At 40.0% G+C, this 21,550-nt stretch overlaps 1 protein-coding gene across 1 annotated transcript in view; it reads left to right on the top strand.

Moving 5' to 3' along the window:
* Window positions 1-21,550, top strand: part of plppr5b (phospholipid phosphatase related 5b) — a 155,506-nt gene that overhangs the window by 32,964 nt on the left and 100,992 nt on the right. Inside the window, exon 2 of the mRNA XM_061713037.1 lies at window positions 20,414-20,546. Coding sequence (XP_061569021.1) covers window positions 20,414-20,546 — 133 coding nt within the window. The remainder of the gene's footprint in view (window positions 1-20,413; window positions 20,547-21,550) is intronic.

Below are 21,550 nucleotides of genomic sequence, written 5' to 3'. Positions count from 1 at the left end.
GGCATGACCGTAGTGATCCGGCGAAGTTTGAGGTCATTTTTAAGCTTCGCCATCAAACATCAATTGGCTGTAATTCAGCAATACATGATTTGATGTGGTCGAAAACGTATGTGCATGATTGTAGGTTGAGCCTGAACCCATCTATGGTGGAATATTCAGGATCGGTTGTAGCGCCACCTGTTGGCACCAGGAATTGTCATGTCTTCTAGTTTGCATCTGTGCTCCAAACGAGATCAGTTTCTTGATCTCAAAGTTGGTAAGATAATAGGTAAGGCATTGACGATGAGTGACAGAGAAAACTATAAGTTTGTGTCAAAGGGCGTCGCTGTCAGAGGTTGTCAAATTTCGGGGTCTCGCCATGAACATAAAAGTTGTTGTAACTTAAACATAATTGGTCAGAATGAACCCAAATTCAATACATTTAATCGGGCTTGCATTCTGAACAAGTGGATATGACAATCTTGGATGAACTCCATAGCGCCACCTTTTGGTCAGGTATACATTTTTCATCAAATTATGTGCTTTAGTTGCTGTTTGGTTTATCCAATCTTAAGGAAATTGACACATTTGATTGGCAGTAGGTTCCTTGTTGACTGTGTCGCGTATCGTGGTTATTTCTTGAAAGGAATTGGCATTTTTATGTCACTCTGTATTTCTGGAAAAATATTAATTAAAAATCAAAGATTTTGTGTAAGGAAAATCAAATGACAGTTTCAGATAGCTTACAACAGGAGTAAAAAATCATACACTGTAACATATTGTTTTTGAAAAACTTGGTCACTCTAAAAATTAAAAAAAATGAACTAATAATGTAAAAAGCTATGTCTTTGTCAATAAATGTCATAGACATATGGGACTTCATAAGTATATTGTTTACTGTATTTTGAAAATGTCCTGTGATTTTGATAAACCTAATCATTAGACGTGATTTTAAATGAATATTTATGTGTGATCAGACTGTGTCTCAGTCAGATCCAGCAGGACTGCTGCCGCTGATAAGACTGCTGCAGCAGCACTGGGAGGGGAGGGGAGGGGTTGAGCTCCCGCGGGGGGAAGGTGGGGGGATGAGTGCAGTTTGGAATACGCGCGCAGCTCTTCGGGGGAGGGGGGGGTGGGGCGCGGCCGCCATCTTGGACCGGGCGCCGATCGATGCGGCCGCCATCTTGGACAGGGCATTATTTGCGTCTTAGTGCATCATTTCTACTGAGCAAGGTTTCTCCCGGACTACAATCATTCATAACTCTCAGACTCTTTACCCGATTTCCACACAGTTTGGTTTGTACAAACGGCAGAGATGTAGTTATGATACAGGATGCTGTCACACGTTAAAAGTACGTACATTTATTCTGAAAGACTTTGTATTATGCTCTTTTACAAAGACATATGGTTTTTGTATAAATTGTATAAGGAAATAAGTTTGATTGTTTATTTGAATTTATTTTAAGAGGAGAGGGGTGTGTTGTTGTATTTATATATATATTTATTTATTTATTTAGTTGAGAGTGAGAGTGACCTCATGCAAATATCTGAGATTAATTCCAATATCTGCTCAACAAACCACTTGCTCAGAAGTTGTTGTCTGTGTTTTGAAATATGTATACACTGTTGACATCCCACTTGCATTGGTTGTCGCTGTCTTGCCTGTCTCACTCACTGTTTTTTTTTTTTGTTTGAGTCATTTTTCTTTCTTTTCTATTATTATCATAGCCTGTAATTCCTGTATATAATCGAATTGAATCAATGTATTTTACAATTAGCTGTGATGTACAATAATTGTCATTAAAACCGATAATATTCCTATTTGTTTTAATTGAAATGAGAGAAAAACATTTAATTTTATTAAAATAGAAAAATAATATTTATAGCTTATAGGCTATAAAAATAATGTTCATTAAAGCAGTATATAAATACCATGTTATAGCTATCTGTTTCTGGTTATTTTCAAATAAAAGTACGTTTTTCAATGTTTATAATTATTCACAAGTATGCAGTGTTATAACTACATCTCTGACGTTCATAACAAACTAAACTGTTAGAAAATCTTTAAAGGGGGACCTATTATGAAAAACACGTGTTTTCTTGTTTTAACATATTTAAAGAGGTCTCCCCTCAGCCTGCCAACACAGAAAAGATGAAATCCCTATGAAAATCTGCAAGATCTGCTCGCCCCCACCCCCAGTGTCACGTGGTTTCTGTGAGCCGTTAAGATTGGTGCATTTTCTTTACGTCACCAAAATGCACACCACCCCTCGGTCTCCTCCGCTGCTGAAACCACGCCCACCACCAGCTCTGCCGCTCGAGCTGCAGCCGAGCGGCAGGGGCTGTTTCCACAGCGAGGGAGAGTTAAAATGAGGTTTTGCCTCGACAAGGCGGTGCCGAGAGGGAGAGAGAAAAAAAAGGCGCTGGAGGAAGACACGGCCAAATGTCAAAAATTGGTTGATTTATTCAGCCCCCTCCACAGCAAAGATGCGTCCGCACGTAAGTTGCAGTTCACTTTCAGGCTACACAGTGTAAATATGCAGCCTATAAACCCTGGCCGTTAAATAAGGATTGAGATTTTAAAATTATTGATTTATAAGACACTTTATTATAATCAGTACTCGAGTTGAGGGGGGATGAGGGGGATTTCCCCCCTGAAATAAAAACGGTCCAAATCATCCCCCAGTAAAACTGCCATCACCCCTTTCCATCCCTTATGTCATTTCATCAATGAATGTGGTTTTACTGCTCTTTCAACATTTAGAGTCATCACCAGAAAAATAACACCAGAAAAATAACTTATTTGACAATTTTCACCTGTTTCAAGTAAATGTTCACTTGAAATAAGTAGAAAAATCTGCCAATGGGACAAGATTTATCTTCTCATTACAAGCAAAACAATCTTGTTCCACATGCAGATTTTTCTACTTATTACAAGTGAAAATCTACTTGAAACAGGTGAAAATTGTTGTTTTTTCCAGTGATGAGTCTTGTTTTAGGTGTAATGAGATTTTTTTACTAAAATGAGACATTTTAACTAGAAATAAGACAAATATTCTTGTTAAGATTTAGAGTTTTTGCAGTGATCCATTTTACTTATCCTGTGAAGGACAGAGTCATATTGATAAGTTCAGAAAAGTGTTTTTTATTGTTGTGTTTTGATGTATTTGATGTAAGCCCAGTGGATATTTAAAGCTTACAGAAGGCTGCATTTAACTGCTGCTATGTCATTCCTGCAGTATTTCTGCAGGTGTTTTGGTCACTGCTATTATTTGTAATATATTATATTATTTGTAATCAGCACAATTATCTGTCCCCATATGATAAAATCCACCATCCCCCCTGATTTCTTTTTTTTTTACAACTCGAGTACTGATTTTAATTATTTACTGATTTTGAAATTATTTATTTGGGCAACAAATGGGATAGCCTATAATCATTCAATTAGTATGTATATGAATACAAGGCCAAATCAAGTGAGACAAAGGCTACACTATCTTCCTGTATGAACTATACGTGTATGAAAAAACACTGTAAGCATATTGGCTGTTCAAAGGTGGTGATGGTGATGACACCAGTCCTGCTGTTGCTTCAGGTATTAACGTTTTACTACCTCCTCTCGAAACACTGAGCCAGGCCTGGTGAAAAATTTGATATTTAATGGTTTGCATTAATGGGCGGGAACTAATGGGTCAACAGCGCCCCCTAGAAAACTTTGTGCCTCAAGCCCCACAATACGGTTTGACGTACATGCACCAAAATCGGTACACACCTGTATCATGTCACAACTTAAAGAAAAGTCTCTTGGCGCCATGGCCGAAACCGAACAGGAAGTCGGCCATTTTGAACATTTTGAATTAATCGTGTAATTTTGGCGCAATTTATGCCATTTCTTCGGTCATTAATACGGCCCGAACGTAACGTGCACCCAGGTGTGTTATACATCAAAACGTGCGTCTCCATCCTCCGACACCACGCATTACTTTTCTCTTTCAAAAGTGTTACCGTGGCGATGCTAGACGGCAAAAAGCGCGCCCACCCTTCATCTGATTGGTTCAGACAGAAAAAACTTTGCGCCTCAAGCCCCACAATACGGTTTGACGTACATGAACAAAAATCGGTACACACCTGTATCATGTCGCAACTTAAAGAAAAGCCAGGCCTGTCGATACATTTGATATTTCATGGTTTGCATTAATGGGCGTGGCCTAACGGCTCAACAGCGCCCACTAGAATACTTTTCTCTGCCATAACTTTTGAAAGGTTTGACATAAAGAGTCGTGGGTGGTGTCATGGGACTCGGTATTGAGTCCTTGACCATAATTGGCGAAAATTAGCCCCGCCCCTTCTTCTGATTGGTTGTCCCTATTTCCTGCTATAACATTTAAATGTTTTGACATAGAGAGTCGTGGGTGGTGTCATGGGACTCTGTAATGAGTCCTTGACCTTCATTGGCCTGAATTAGCCCCGCCCCTTCTTCTGATTGGTTGTCCCTTTTTTCTGCTATAACTTTTGAATGGTTTGACATAGGAAGTCGTGGGTGGTGTCATTTCTGATATGCTTATGGGGGGCGGTGGCTGTGAGTGCGAGGGCCCGTTCATCGCTGCTTGCAGCTTTAATTATTATTATTATTCTTGCCGTAAATAAATTGCCTTTTTGGAGGCCTTAAAATGCTCGAAAACTCACCAAATTTTGCACACGCTTCCAGAGTCACGTAAAATTACGTATTTTATGGGCGACAGGCATGGGTCGACAAGAATGGGCTCTATATCGCCACCTATTTTATGTTTTTTGACGAGCCCCACAATATGGTTTGACTTACAGCAATGACCTTTATGTGTCTATTATATCAGACAAAGCCCTACAGAAAAGTCTCTTGGACCCATGCTCTAAGTTACACAGGAAGTCCGGCATTTTGAACAGAAAATGTCATTTTTGATGAATTCTGATCATTTATAGGCTTCGTACTTTAACAAACTCCTCCTAGAGATTTTATTGGATTGGCTCACAACTTGGTTTGTACAATCTAGACACATGGTTGACGCTAAATTGCGAAGCTTTTAAGTTTTTACCAGAGGGCGTGATCGTAGTGATTCGGCGAAGTTTGAGGTCATTTTTAAGCCTCGCCATCAAACATCAATTGGCTGTAATTCAGCAATACATGATTTGATGTGGTTGAAAACGTATGTGCATGATTTTAGCCTGATCCTGATCCCATATATGGTGGAATATTCAGGATCGGTTGTAGCGCCACCTGTTGGTACCAGGAATTGTCATGTCTTCTAGTATGCATCTGTGCTCCAAGCGAGATCAGTTTGTCAACTTTGATTTCAAAGTGGGTCAGATAATAGGTAAGACATTGACGATGACTGACAGAGAAAACTGTACGTTTTTATCAAAGGGCGTCGCCGTTAGAGGTTGTCAAATTTCGGTGTCTCGCCATGAACATAAAAGTTGTTGTAACTTAAACATAATTGGTCAGAAGTAACCCAAAATCAATACATTTAATCAGGCTTCCATTCTGAACAAGTGGATATGAAAATCTTGGATGAACTCCATAGCGCCACCTTTTGGTCAGGTATACATTTTTCATCAAATTATGTGCTGTAATTGCTGTTTAGTTCATCCAATCTTAATGCAATCGACACATATGATTGTCAGTAGGTTCCTTATTGACCGTGTCGCGTATCGTGGTCATGTCTTGAAAGGAATTGGCATTTTTATGTCACTCTGTATTTCTGGAAAAATATTAATTAAAAATCTGAGATTTTGTGTAAGGAAAATTAAATGGCAGATTCAGATACCTTTCGACATGACGAAAACATCATACATAGTTTTTTGGAGAAGTCTGTCACTCTCTTTTTTGAAAATATTAACTAATAACGTAAAAAGCTATGACTTGGCCATAAAATGTCCAATTAACATCAGACTTCGTAAATATATTGTTTACTGTAATGAGAAAATATCCTGTGAATTCCATAAACCTAAGTGCCACAAGTGATTTTTAATGAATTTTTATGCCACCCGCAGCTGCAGCTGATAGGAGGAGAGGAGAGAGGAAGGAGGGGTGCAGCTCCCGCGGGGGGACGGGGTGGGGAGGGGTTGTTATGCGCGCGCAGCTCCCGCAGGGGGGGCGGGGCATTGGAGCTGACGTTCAGCGCAGCCGCCATCTTGGATAAGGCACAGGCACCGATGCACCCGCCATCTTGGAGAGGCTCCTTTGCAATCACAATCATCCATAACTAACCGAATTTTTAACAATTTTCACACGGTTTGGTTTGTTACAAACGGCAGAGATTTAGTTATGATACAGGACGCTGTCACACGTTAAAAATACGTACATTTATGCTGAAAGACTTTGTATTATGCTCTTTTACAAAGACATACGGTTAATTAATTAATTGTCTAAAGTAACAAGTTTGATTGTTCATTTGAATTTATTTGAAGGGGAGAGGGATGTGTTGTTGTATTTATTTATATGTTTTTATTTATTTGAGAGTGAGAGTGAACTTTGTAATATTATAAGTCCTCTTGGCTTCCTATTATTCATTTTTCATTGACTGCTTTTTGTTTTTTTTAATAGCAAAAGGTGCAAATAAAAATATACACCGTCGGAATTTGGAAATTGATGATTATTTCTTCATCCACTGCATCTTTCATCCACTGGTGCGTTCAGGGACAATTGGAATTTACTCTATTTGGCGAGAATTGACCATTGTGGTTTCTCCTGTTTACTGGTGCGATGAGAGATATCTAAATATTGTAATCTTTAATTACCAATTTTATCTAATTAATGTTTTTCACCTAACCTCAGTAGTGTGAGATATTATTTCAATGGGAAACTGCACACAAACCCAGCAGCGATTGGTGTTGTTTTTCCTAGGGGGGACTCTACCAGACTACAAAATAGATATACTGTATACAGAAAAGCAGTAAAATCATGTTCTAAGGTATCATATCCGTGTATTTGAATTAATGCCATTAATAATAGAAAACTTTGTGCCTCGAGAAACGGTCACGTGACCGGCCGGACAAGATGGCAGCTTAGGCTCTTCGCGCTTGCCCTAACCTCCCCGTTTTTACCTAGTTTATCCCTTTAAGTCTATTTTTACCCGGATATTTGTGACGTTTTTAATTGCTTGTGACAAAATGACGGAGGCTGGGAAGAAGAACAGTACAGGTGGAGGCTCTACGAAGTCGAACAAAGGAGCTCGTGTTTCCGAACAGGAAGCTATGGCAGACATGCTAATGGAGAGACAACGTGAATATCTAGAGCCGCGGTTCGTACAACTCAACGAGACGGCTAAATCCACAGAGGACAAGCTGGACACGATTCAATCTGAGCTGACCTCACTATCGGCCAGTATTGGTGTGGTGAAAGCGGATATTTTGACTCTGAAAAGCACCGTCAATGATAACTCGAGGACGGTTGCAAACCACGAGGCGGCGCTGGGCGCACTGGAACTCAAGATGGCGGACATGGAGGACAGGAATAGACGCTGCAACATACGCATCATCGGCTTGAAAGAGGGTGTCGAGGGATCGAACGGCGTGCAATACCTGAACCGCACACTCCCGAAGTGGTTCCCGTCTCTTCAGCCTGGGCAACCGGAGATCATGCGGGCCCACCGCATATACAATGGACCTCCTGCAGGAGACCGGCCCCGCACTCTCATCTTCAACGTACTCCGCTACACGACACGGCAGGATATTCTCCGGGCGGCGAGGAAAGACCCAGTCACCATTGACGGCAGGAGAGTGAGATTTGCCGCCGATTATAGTAATCACACAGTCAAGCGGCGTCAGGCTTTCACCCAGGCGATGGACACCGCGCGCGCGAGAGGGGTTGAATTTTTCCTCCTCTATCCAGCGACCCTCAAAGTCAAGGATGGTTCGGATTATCGTGTCTTCAACAACCCCAGAGAAGCGGAGGATTTCCTCAACTCTCAGCCGAGAACGACGCAGGAGAGGTCCCCTCGGGCTCTGGCTGGCGGGGCTGTGAGCCGACACACGCGGGCCGGCGCCGCGCAGGCGGCGGCGGCGGAGGATCCATAGCGTCCCCGTCACATCGCCTGGATGGATGTGGGACTCATCAGCTGATAATATTCCTGAACGATGTATGCCGCAACGGATCACGGTGAATGGACATCTCTTTTTCTTTCACGCTTCATATTCCATTTAACTTTATGCGCTTGCTCTAGTGGTGGAACAAGGTAATTCGCATATAAGACTTTATTTCTGCATTTTGAACATTCTTAAAGTGACTGTTTAGTTTAAAGACTGGATTTCTCCAGATGCGGGTTTAATCCCTCTTATATATTTTTTTTTCTACTGCTCTTATTGACAGTCTGAGTTGCTCTAATATTTTAATTTATTTTATGAATTTATTTATTTTTAATTGATTTATTTATTTATTTTTTCTTTCTAGAGTGTCAGTCACTGCTGTCATAGTTATAAGTTGGCGTCGTATATGCTCAGCATTTTGAACTTTCTTGAAGGGACTGTTTAGCTTCAAGGCTGGACATTTTTTTTTTTTTTTTTTTTTTAATTGATTTATTTATTTTTTTATTTTTTTTAATTGATTTATTAATTTTTTCTTTCCAAAATGTCACTCACTGCTGTCATAGTTATAAGTTGGCGACGTATATGCTCAGCATTTTGAACTTTCTTGAAGGGACTGTTTAGCTTCAAGGCTGGACATTTTTTATTTATTTTTATTTTATTTTATTTATTTTTTTTAAATTGATTGATTTATTTATTTATTTTTATTTTTTTTTAAATTTATTTATTTATTTTTTCTTTCTAAAATGTCAGTCACTGCTGTCATAGTTATAAGTTGGCGACGTATATGCTCAACATTTTGAACATTCTTAAAGTGACTGTTTAGTTTAAAGATTGGATTTCTCCAGATGCGGGTTTAATCCCTTTTATAAGGCGAAAATCCCCCTTTTTTATTTCTACTGCTCTTATTAACAGTCTGAGTTGCTCTAATATTTTAATTTATTTTATTTATTTATTTATTTTTAATTGATTTATTTATTTATTTTTTCTTTCTAAAGTGTCAGTCACTGCTGTCATAGTTATAAGTTGGCGTCGTATATGCTCAGCATTTTGAACTTTCTTGAAGGGACTGTTTAGCTTCAAGGCTGGACATTTATTTATTTATTTTTTTTATTTATTTATTTTTTTTTAATTGATTTATTTATTTATTTATTTTTTTTAATTGATTTATTAATTTTTTCTTTCTAAAATGTCACTCACTGCTGTCATAGTTATAAGTTGGCGACGTATATGCTCAACATTTTGAACTTCTTAAAGTGACTGTTTAGCTTCAAGACTGGATAGATTTTTTTTTTTTTTTTTTTTTTTTTTTTTTCTCTTTCTCTCTCTTCTAATAATATCAGTCACTGCTGTCATGGTTATGTGCAATGTCAACAACTTTGATCTTCATGAGTGTTATAAGTTACCGTTGTCACCACAGAATTCCTGCTGGATTTGATTTATCTTTAGTTTTATGGTATATTGCAGCCTTAGCAGAGGGGCATTTCTGTTTTTACACGCTCAAGAGATTTTCTCACATCAGGGGGTAGATCTCAGTTTTGCCCTTGGTGTAGCCAACACTTTAATGGTAAGGCAGCTACCTCAGTCTTATAGTTTTAATTATGTTTTTCGTTATTGATACAGTCTGGGAGGGGAGGGGCTGGCTGCTGCTGCCCTACTGCTGCCCTATTTCCGACTATGGTCACGGAATCAAGTATTAGGGAAGGTTTGTTAGTTAGGGCATATTTCTGGCCCTTTCGGGGGGTGGGTTGGGTGGGGGGTGGGTTTAAACGTTTATTTTATTTTTTCACTATTTGTTTTGATGTGGAGCGGCTCACATCGTGGATTTTGTGTTCACATTCTGTTTGTGTGGTGGGAGAGAGGCTTGACTGTTTTAAGTTATACTCACATCTGCTTGGGTTCATCATTTCAGAGGGTCGCAGGGGCTGTTTTCATGTCTCTGTCCGCATCCGCTATAGAGGCTTCATTCTAAATTATGCCTGAACTTAATATTTTGAGCTGGAACGCGGGCGGCCTGAATAGCCCTCACAAGAGGATTAGCACTTTGAGTTTATTTCGCAGAAGGAGAATAGATGTTGCATTGGTACAGGAGACGCATCTCTTGGCTGCTGATGTCAGACGCCTGGCAGATAAACATTATCATGTGATAGCTTCCTCCTCGTCTGGTACGAAGACCAAGGGTGTGGCGGTTGTTGCCAGACGTAACTTTAAAGTTAAAATCCATGACACATGCTCTGACAAGGAGGGCAGGCTGGCAATTGTGAAGACAGAAATTAGCAGCAGGAAAGTTGCCTTCATATCGGTGTATGCACCAAACTGTTTTGATAGGGTCTTTTACGAAAACTTGACAAATAGTATGCTGGAACTGAATGATTATTCGTTAGTGGTGGGGGGAGACTTTAACGCTGTTTGGAGTGCAGCCAATGACAGGTCAAGTAAATCCGAGACAAGGGATCAGAAACTAGCGTCAACAGCTTTACAGACGTGGGCTAGCAGCTTGGGGCTCACAGATCTGTGGCGTTCGACTAATCCATCAATCAAAGACTACTCCTTTTTCTCTGCTCGACACAAATCTTGCTCAAGAATTGACTACATATTTGCGTCCCCTAAACTCTTCTCTAATATTCACAGTGTTTCTCTGCTTCCCATGGCCCTCTCCGATCATAAAGGTGTGCTTTGTTCATCGGTGCTCATTAACGCTTCCCCTCGTGCACCAAAATGGCGCCTTAACACGACCCTGTTAAGACAAGAAGAGTTTGGGGCACAATTTACAGAAAAACTTAAGGAATTCTTGGAGTTCAATGTTGGTTCAGTCGACGATCCTAGAATACTTTGGGACTCAATTAAAGGTTTTATCAGGGGTAATGCCACATGGTTTTCCTCCAACCAGCGCAAGATGCAAATTTCTAAATTACATGAATTGGAAAACAAACTTGCAAAACTAGAATCCGCGTTGTCTGCTAATTACTCAGAACAGATAGTCTTGCAGCGTGAGGTGATCAAAAAAGAAATCAATGCCATCCTCAGACGCCGATCAGAATTCTTAATCCACAGGACTAGGCAGCGTTATTATTTTCATGGGTCAAGGCCCAGCCACCTTTTGGCGATGAAGATTAGGTCAAATGAGCAGTTTTCAGATATCTCCTCTATCAAATTACAGTCAGGAGCTATTACCACCGACCCAATGCAGATTAATGACTCTTTTCGCAGTTTTTACTCTGACCTGTATGAATCAGACATACTTTTCGACAAAGATAAATGTGACGATTATTTGGCCCAATTAAAGTTACCTCGTCTTGCGGTGGAGGCGGCAAATGAGTTGGCAAAACCATTTTCTCTTGAAGAACTTAAGAGGGCTGTGCTCAGTATGCAAAGGGGCAAATCACCGGGTCTCGATGGCATTCCGCCAGAATTTTACGCGGCCTTCTGGGACCTTCTTGGCCCGCTGCTTCTCAGTATGATCCATTTTTCGATGGAGAAGGGCTCTTTTTCTAGGGATGTGAATACAGCTGTAATCACCTTACTACTGAAAAAGGATAAAAACCCGACGGAATGTGGTAATTACAGGCCCCTTAGTCTGTTGAACGCCGACGTAAAAATTTATGCCAAGGCTCTCTCTCGACGTCTGCAACCGCATATCTCGTCACTGGTTCACTGTGACCAGACAGGCTTTATGAAATCGCGTCTAGCCTCTGACAATGTCCGCCGACTGTTGCACGTAATCGACGCCGCAACAGACATCAAACATCCGGCAGCTGTTTTATCCCTTGACGCGATGAAGGCGTTCGATCGCCTTGAGTGGTCCTTTTTGTGGTCGGTGTTGGGGGCGATGGGGTTTGGAGACGATTTTGTGAAAATGGTACAGCTATTATACTCAAACCCCTCTGCAATGGTTCTTACAGGTAACATTTGCTCCACTCTGTTCCCAGTAACTAGATCATCTCGTCAGGGCTGTCCTTTGAGCCCGACGCTGTTTGCTCTGTCTCTTGAACCCCTAGCGCAGATGATCCGATTATCAACGGTTATTAAGCCCATAACTGTTCATAACACACTCCACCACCTGGCGCTTTACGCTGACGATATTTTAATCTTTCTTGGCGACCCGTTACAGTCTGCCCCCCACCTCTTATCAATGTTGGATGAATTTGGCTCGCTATCAGGGTTCAAAATTAATTGGTCGAAGTCGGCTCTGCTGCCATTGAACAAAGTGACTAGGGACTCTGTTTTACCTCCTAATATTCCCTCGGTTCCACATTTCAAATATTTGGGCATTGAGATATTTCCCTCTCTACACCTTATTGTGAAGCACAATTATACTGAGGTACTGAATAAGGTCTTGAGTGATTTGGAGAGATGGTCCAGCCTGCCCAACTCACTTCAGGCTCGCATTTCTATTGTCAAAATGAATGTATTGCCCAGAATAAACTTTGTTAGCTCTATGGTCCCCCTCCCTCCCCCTACTGGATACTGGGGTAAACTGCAGGCGGCTGTTTCAAGATTTATCTGGAATGGCAAGAGACCCCGCCTCAGATCTGCCACTGTCCAGCGCAAGAGATTAGATGGAGGTTTAGCAGTTCCCAACTTCAAATTTTATCATTGGTCTTTCTCTCTCAGACCCCTGGTCACATGGTTTGACTCTCAGACGTCGGTTTCCTGGCGCACGATGGAAGAAGGAATGGTGCATTCTTGGTCTTTGGCAGATGTTTTATTTGCGAATATCTCTGTGAGGCAGTGTCAGCTGCGCTGCGGCCCCATTGTGTCCCATCTGATTCGGGTTTGGCGCTCTGTAGAAAGGATTTGTAATATATCTTGTAGATGGCACCTACAATCACCAATTTTCAATAATAAGGACTTGCTGATCGGGGGGAGACCTATCACCTATTCTCAGTGGGAAAGGGGAGGTGTACAGTTTTTGGGTGATATATTCAGCTTAGATGGTTTACGCTCTTTTCAGGACATTAAGAATAACTTCAATTTACCAGGCACTTCCTTTTTTTTTATTTGCAGCTGAGAGCTTCTCTTAAAGCACACGGTGTACCTTGGCAGCACCCGCTACCTACACATCCACTTCACGAGTTGATCATTACTAATAGACCCTCGAGGGGAATGGTATCCACTTTGTATTTGTACATGCTTGAGGCCTCCTACAAAACGCTTCCAGTAGACAGGTTGTGGAGGGGTGATGTCCCCGGACTGGTTCAGGATTTTGACTGGGACGAGGTGTGGGCCAATATCAAACTTGCCTCTCGAAATCCTGACCATCAACAGATCCATCATAATTTTGTGCATAGGACCTACCTGACCCCTCGTAGGCTACATTTTATGAAAGTTATCAGTGATCCCTCATGCACCCTGTGTACATTAAAAACTCCTGGCACTTTTCTCCACATGGTGTGGGAGTGCCCCCCCGTCGCTCGTTTTTGGCAGGGCGTGGCCGCTGAGCTGACGACACTCATATCAGAGACATTACCTGTGACCATACCAGTGTTCATGGGCGTGGTAGTGGGGGGAAAAGTGGACCTGACTACCCAGGGCCCGAGTAGAGAGAGGGGCCCATGAAAATCCTGATTTCTTTTTTTTTTTTTTTTTTTTTTTTTGTGATGTTTTTATTTCGAATGAATTGGGCCCTACAATTAATTGGTGTCATAATTTATTTCAAATATATTGATAACATCAAATGAGAGAATGAACTTAATATCAGTTCTCCCAACATATTAGACATTCTGGGGCCCCCCTCTTGGAGATGCAAAATGGTTTAGTCCGCCCAACAGCGACCGGCAACAGGTCAGACAGTGCGCCCAGATCAGAGACCTGTGTGCAGGACATCATGCTGCCCAAAAAACATAAATCGGGCTATCAGAAAAAGAAAGAGAGGAAAGAAAAAGAAAGACGGCAGAACGAGGGGAGGCAGCTGCTGACTGCGTTCTTTCCCAAAGGTGAACCAAGTTAGCTTGTCATGCAAAGTCCAATTAAAGTTAATATAGTCCACTACATAAATCCGCCGGTGTACGTCACTCACCAGCAAGACGCTGCTCTCTGCTGCTCCGTTAACACAAAGTAATGATGGATATTCGGAAGTGATTCAAACACAACCACGCCAGCAAGTTTACAGGACTGTCTCAGAAAATTTGAATATTGTGATAAAGTCCTTTATTTTCTGTAATGCAATTAAAAAAACAAAAATGTCATACATTCTGGATTCATTACAAATCAACTGAAATATTGCAAGCCTTTTATTATTTTAATATTGCTGATTATGGTTTACAGTTTAAGATTAAGATTCCCAGAATATTCTAATTTTTTGAGATAGGATATTTGAGTTTTCTTAAGCTGTAAGCCATGATCAGCAATATTAAAATAATAAAAGGCTTGCAATATTTCAGTTGATTTTTAATGAATCCAGAATGTAGGACATTTTTGCATTACAGAAAATAAAATGAAACTCCGTGCTGAGATTTAATGAATGATCCATCTAGCAATATTGCTGCCGCATAGGCTATATAAACATGTAAATAACATACCAATATCACTGTAGGCTCAAGTGCACACTAGTAATATATTAATTGAGCAATAACGCAATTTATTATTTTTGTCTGGTAAAAAGCCTTAGCATTGCGGTGCAGTGCTGTGCTTAAAAGCTATTGTCAATGTTCAATTAATTCATGATGTTACCAAAGCCAATGAATAATCATGTTAAATAACTGTGATCTCACTCAATCAAAAATGATTGTGATTGTGATTTTTGCCACAGATAGATAGATAGATAGAGAGAGAAAGAGATAGGTCTGGGTGGTGAGAACATAGAAAAACAATTAGCTATTCTTCTCAATCTGGCTGAAAAATAGCTTAAAACATTTTTGCCTCTGCAACTTATTGCAGCCAGGTGTAGCCCAGATGTAGCCTAATGTTTTAGGTATTTGAGCACAAGTAGGCGAAATGCATCAATTCAGAAACACTCATCAATATAATCTGATCTGATTGTAGTAGATTGTATAAATGCACCCCCCCCCCCCCCCCCTTTTTTTTTTCTCTCTCACGCGCCTCGCGGGCATGGATAGGGGCCCACTGACATTGAGAGTGTACAGGGCCCAGAATTTGGTGCTACACCCCTGCCAGTGTTATTACTGAATGATCTTTACGCACTTCCAGTCCCTGAACGTCAGAAACGGGTCATATTAGCAGGTCTAACAGCTGCTAAGAAAATGATAGCAGTACGTTGGAAGCCCCCTCATACTTTGTCCATCAAACAATGGATCTTGACTTTTCTTGATGTTACTTACATGGAGTTTTCGACAGCCCGTATAAATGGGGCCAAAGAGGCGAATGTGAATATGTGGCTCACCACAGCTGAAGCACTGAAGCGCTTGCTTTGATCCTCGTGTCTTTTTTTTTGTTGTTGTGTATTAGACTTAACTTGCTTAGCACCGTGAGGTTCTATATTCACTGTTTCACAAATCCGCGACTCTCTCTCTCTCTCTTTTTTTTTTTTTTTTTTTTTTTTTTTTTTTTTTTTTGTTGCTTGCTTTAGCCGCCCTGTCTCGATTTTATTTTGATTTCATATACAGACGTCAGATAATTGTCCTGGTCTGTAATAGTTTATTTCATTTTATGTGTGTCCGGGTGGGTAGGGTGGGGGTGGGGGGATTGATGTAACATATTCAGTGCCGTGCATCATTGTTTGTTGGTTTTCTGTTTGAGTGAAAATAAAATAAAAATTTGATCAAAAAAAAAAAAGAAAACTTTGTGCCTCAAGGTCCACAATACAGTTTGACGTATAGCAACAAAAATCGGTACTCACCTGTATCATGTTGCAATTTAAAGAAAAGTCTCTTGGCGCCATGGCTGAAACCCAACAGGAAGTCGGCCATTTTCAACATTTTGAATTAATCGTGTAATTTTGGCGCAATTTATGCCCTTTCTTCGGCCGTTAATACGGCCTGAACCGTAACGTGCACCCAGGTGTGTTATACATAAAAATGTGGTCTCAATCCTGCAACGACTTGCATTACTTTTCTCTTTCAAAAGCGTTACTGTGGCGATGCTAGATACCAAAAAGCGCGCCCCCCCTTCATCTGATTGGTCCATATTTGATAGTTCCCCAAAAGTCACCACATTTTGCACGCAAGCCAGGCCTGGCGATAAATTTGATATTTCATGATGCATTAATGGGCGTGACATAACGGCTCAACAGCGCCCCCTAGAAAACTTTGTGCCTCAAGCCCTACAATACGGTTTGACGTACATCCACCAAAATCGGTACACACCTGTATCATGTCGCAACCATATTTGATAGTTCCTACTTTCTGCCATAACTTTGAATGGTTTAATATAAACAGTTGTGGGTGGTGTCATTGGACTTGGTTTTGAGTCCTTGCACAAAATTGGTGCAAATTAGCCCCACCTCTTTTTTCTTATTGGTCAATATTTAATAGTCCCTATTCTCTCCCATAACTTTTGAACGGGTTGTGATAAAGACATATGGGTGGTGTCATCGGATTCGGTATTGAGTACTTGACGTTCATTGGCCTTAAATAGCCCCGCCCCTTCTGCTGATCGGTGAATATTTGATAGTCCCTATTTTCTGCCATAACTTTTGAATGGTATGACATACAGAGTCTTGGGTGGTGTCATCAAACTCGGTTTTAACTCCTTCACCTTCATTGGCCTGAATTAGCCCCGCCCCTTCTTCTGATTGGTCGATATTTGATAGATCCTATTTTCTGCCATAATTTGAATACTTTGATAGAGAGTCGTGGCTGGTGTCATCTGCTAAATGTCCAGCCCTGAAGAATCTACATGAAGTCATACAAGCTTCCACTGCAGCCTGAAAAGGCACAAGGGTGCGAGGGCCCGATCAACGCTGCTTGCAGGTTTAATTTATGATTTTGGTGATTATGACTCACAGTTTATGAAAACCCCAAATAAAAAATAAATTAGAGAATATTTTATGAAATCATTAAACAATTCCATCATCAAAATTATAACAAATGAAGGTTTAACATATATTTCATTGCATGTAATAAGACTAGGTAATATATTAGTTTCACCTTTTAAGTTGAATTATTGAAATAAATTAACTTTTACACCATATTCTAGTTGAATTATTGAAATAAGTTAACTTTTACACCATATTCTAGTTGAATTATTGAAATAAATTTACTTTTACACCATATTCTAGTTGAAATATTGAAATAAATTAACCTTTACAACATATTCTAGTTGACTTATTGAAGTAAGTTAACTTTTACACCATATTCTATTTGAATTATTGAAATAAATCAACTTTTACACCATATTCTTCACCTGTAGGCTATATTATACATCTGGGCTGATGTGGATGTACGTAGCATAGGAGGCTATTTCAGTTGCTAGTATGGTTGGCTGTCTATATGTCATGCAGGTTCAATGCTATTAAAGCACTTTAAACTTTAAATCAAAGCATTTTGTTTTTTCATATAAAATAAACACATTTTTATGCAGTTTAGAAGTTTTGGGGCTTTGTTTTGGCTCCTGCGCTGCTGAAATCGGGGCGTCCCTTATTTCTATTTCTGAAAAGTGGCAACCCTAGATAGTGATCGAATGAGGTCCGCAGAGATTCCTTCTCTGCAAATGTATTAGTCGGGAGAAAAAAAATGTTCAAATTCGACTCTTGCGCGCCGCCGAGCTCGGCTGCAGAGCGGTCCACTGTTGCGCCGCGGCCGCACATACACAATGAACGGCGGAGGTCTGCGCTTTGCAGATCAGCAGATCAGAAGGGGGTTTCCGTCTGAACAACCGCAAAATCCTGAGGTGCCTGCGCAAAGTCGACAAACTAATAACAATACCATCTACAGTATATAAGTTAAAGACAATAGTATTTCCCAATGTTTCAAACCAAAAGCTAAATAAAACTGGATTAAACTGGACAGGCGGGACATGTTTGCTTCCATGAAATCGAGCTCTCAAGTGAATGACAGCTTCTTGCATGTTGTGAGGTATCTCGTTAATTCAGAAAAACAGAGCAGATTTATTTTTTCATTAAAACTTTTCTCAGAATTTACCAACGCCTGCCAATAAAACTGTTGGATTACATGATGTAATTGGCGACTCTAACCAGGTGCCTAGCAAAATACAAGAGGTTGCAGTTCCCCGCCCTCCAAAAGTTCACCAGGTACGGCGTTTTGGAGGCGTTAACCAAAATAACCTTGTAAAAATTAAAACCAATGCACATTTGAGACCAATAAGAGACCGAAAAATTTGATGCGGACTACTAAATATACAATCCTTAAGGTCCAAGTCTCTGTTAATAAACGATATAATTACAGAGAGCACGAGTGATATATTCTGTTTAACAGACACATGGCTACTGGAGGAAGAGCATGTTAGTTTGAATGAATCAACTCCGCCCGACTACTTTAATCATCACATTCCTAGAAATACGGGCCGAGGCTGAGGAGTCGCAGCAATTTATAACTCCAGTCTCCAAACAAAAACTGAACCTAAGTGCAACTATAATACATTTGAAATCCTCACGCTTAGTCTGAAATTTCCAAGCTGGAAATCAGAGAAGGCAGTTGTGTTAGTGGTAGTGTACCGGCCCCCTGCTGGTGCTTATCTAGAGTTTCTGTCTGAATTTTCAGATTTCCTATCTGGATTATTGATCAGTACGGATAAATTCATCATAGTGGGTGACTTTAATATTCATATGGATGTTGAAAGCGATAATCTTAAATTAGCTTTCAATTCTCTTCTAGAATCAATGGGTATCTCACAAAAAGTGGACAAACCGAATCATTTAATCATACTCTCGATCTCGTTCTCACCTACGGTGTTAAAACTGATGATCTGTTGGTGTCACCTGTAAACTCCCTTTTATCCGACCATTATTTAATAACGTTTGAATTTAATATTGTCGATGTTGAAGTGCAAAACAGGAGGTATTACTTTAGCAGATGTTTGTCTGATGAAGCTATTGCTAAATTTAGGGAGGCCATTGCTCATCTTACGACAGTGGGAAATAGTGAAGTAGTCGAGGCCAGTGACCTGGGTTCTACCTCTGCAGATGTTGATTTCCTTGTTAGTAACACTGCTGATTTGTTGCATTCAGCTGTAGATGAAGTTGCTCCTTTGAAAAGGAGGGTTTCTAGCCACAGGAGCTTAACTCCCTGGTATAATTCAGATATCCACATGTTGAAACAAAACATGCGTAAAATGGAAAGGAAGTGGTACTCTTGTAAGTCTGTAGACTCTTATCGTGAATGGAAAGATATTCTAATAGTATATAAAAAAGCCATTCGCAAAGCCAGAACAGCTTATTATTTAACGTTGATAGAGGATAACAAAAGTAACCCACGTTTTCTTTTCAGCACTGTAGCCAGGCTGACAAAGAGTCACAACTCTGTTGAGCCGTGCATTCCTGCAGCTCTCAGTAGTGAAGACTTTATGAGCTTCTTTAACAGTAAAATCACGAGAATTAGAGAAGAAATCAGTTTGTCATATAGTCCCAACTCCGGACAAACATTATCACAAAATACTCACTTTAATGTGTTCAATCAAAGGAGAAAAATATAATTTATGTGAATTTCAGATATTAGATAGTCTCCTCTTCTAGCACTGAGACTATTCGTGTGTCATATGTTGCAGGTTTGAAAAGATAAATTATTGACTTGAGAGAGAGGATCTGAATGTTTACTTTAGATTAGCATGTATTTGAGTTCATGCTTTTTAACTTGCTATAGTGCAGATTCTCAGTCATCCAGGTCCCAGTAACACTCAAATGCTTAAATAAAGGCAACTAGACTGCAGTTTCTTGGTTCTTTACATTTTTTTTACCTTCTATCCTTTTGTCCTTTGTCAATATTGTTCACTTTTTCTTCAAGAATCAGGAAAAGGAAATCCTATTTGACTTGATTTTAACCACAGGAGCTTTTTATAATGTCCTTTGAGTTTTCTATTCTTTGGGCTGCTATTGAATAATCAGTGAATGCCATTGTAAAATAATTTTGTTTGTTCTATGGGCACTATTAGTTTTTCTAACTTACTGTAGTTGCTTTCGGTCTTCTTTGACTGGAAATATTCCATGGGGGTATGAACTCTGTTATGGATGTTTACATCCACAGAGACATTGATTTGGCTTGATGATTTTACATTTGTGAATCAAAGTTTTATGTTTCCATAGGCATACATTATTTTTTCCCATAAAAAAGTAGCCATGCCTACCCACAGCTTCCCTACTCTTAGATTTATTCTTGTCCTCCATATGCTTCTGAAGATATGACAGCTGGGTCTGTACAGATGGAGCCTAATGAGTTGCAGGATATGAAAGTTCTTGAAAAAAAGTAGACTGTCGCTCATCTGAATACTTTCCTTTCTTTTAAACCTTTATTTCCACTAGATCACAGTAACAGAGACTGCCCTGTTCTTGGTCCAGTATACGTCCAAAGAGTTTGACCGTTCAGAGAAGACAGTGGACACTGGGGACTGCTGTTACCTCAATCCACTGGTGCGCAGGATTGTCCGCTTTCTTGGTTAGTTTCACGTTTGCTTCATTACTAATAACTATAAACCTGTTTTATTACTCTGATTTTAGAGTTTAGTTACGTGGAAATTATGTGAATTGTCAATGCCCACAGACAGAACCACCCACCCATCTTTTAATACCTTAATGGGTGTTAAATACTTTTTATGACTCTGGGAGACTGAAAGTCTAGACGCCTGAAACGCTGTCTGCAGGTCTTCAATCCTTGTAATAGAAAACTACCAACATTGCCTTCCTTCATTCCTTCAACATTTCTTTATATAGGTATAGGATATATATATATATAGGTGTACACCTTCTCTTAAAGAGGATAAAAACCTTTAAATAAATGTGTATAAGACAATATTGGAAATGTTTTTGCTCCCACCAGGAATGGAATTGCTACTACCCTACAGGATGCTCCCTCTTTAGCATGAAGTAGATTTAAATCAGGAGCATTTCAGAAGTGGAAGACTTCTGAGTGATGCCTCTTTGTTTGTATTTAATGAGTATACAGTATGAGTTTATCCAAACGTCTCAAAGTCCTGTAAGAATCACTTAGTAATCTCCTCATTTAGAGACCTGTACCCTATGTCTTGTCCTTTCTGTTGATAATTTGTGCTTTTTAACATCTAAAATGTATCTTTTTGAGAAGGTGAACATCTCTTCGCTCCCTCAGAAACATCTGGGCTTATATTTTAGCATTATGTATTGGTCACTGCTTTGTGGTGTGATTCTATTTTAAAGTTTATCGGTATGGTGTGGTACACATCTTTCATTTTCCATTTTCCATTTTGTCATTTATCCATAAACCAGTTTGTTCATTTAGTTACTTTGATGCTTCCTCTGTGTTTGTTTCTCTGCTACGTCCCATTGCGGAAGCAGTGAGAGAGCTTTTGTATCATTCCCACTAGGGGAAGAGGCCAAGTTGGATAGATCATTTTTATAAATGTTTTTGTCATTTTCACACAGGGGATTATCTTGGTTGTTTTATTTAGGTTTGGAGGGGTTACT

Source organism: Cololabis saira, chromosome 22 (assembly GCF_033807715.1).
Source record: "Cololabis saira isolate AMF1-May2022 chromosome 22, fColSai1.1, whole genome shotgun sequence".
Taxonomy (NCBI): Eukaryota; Metazoa; Chordata; class Actinopteri; order Beloniformes; family Belonidae; genus Cololabis; species Cololabis saira.
This window is presented reverse-complemented; position numbering and strand designations above follow the sequence as displayed.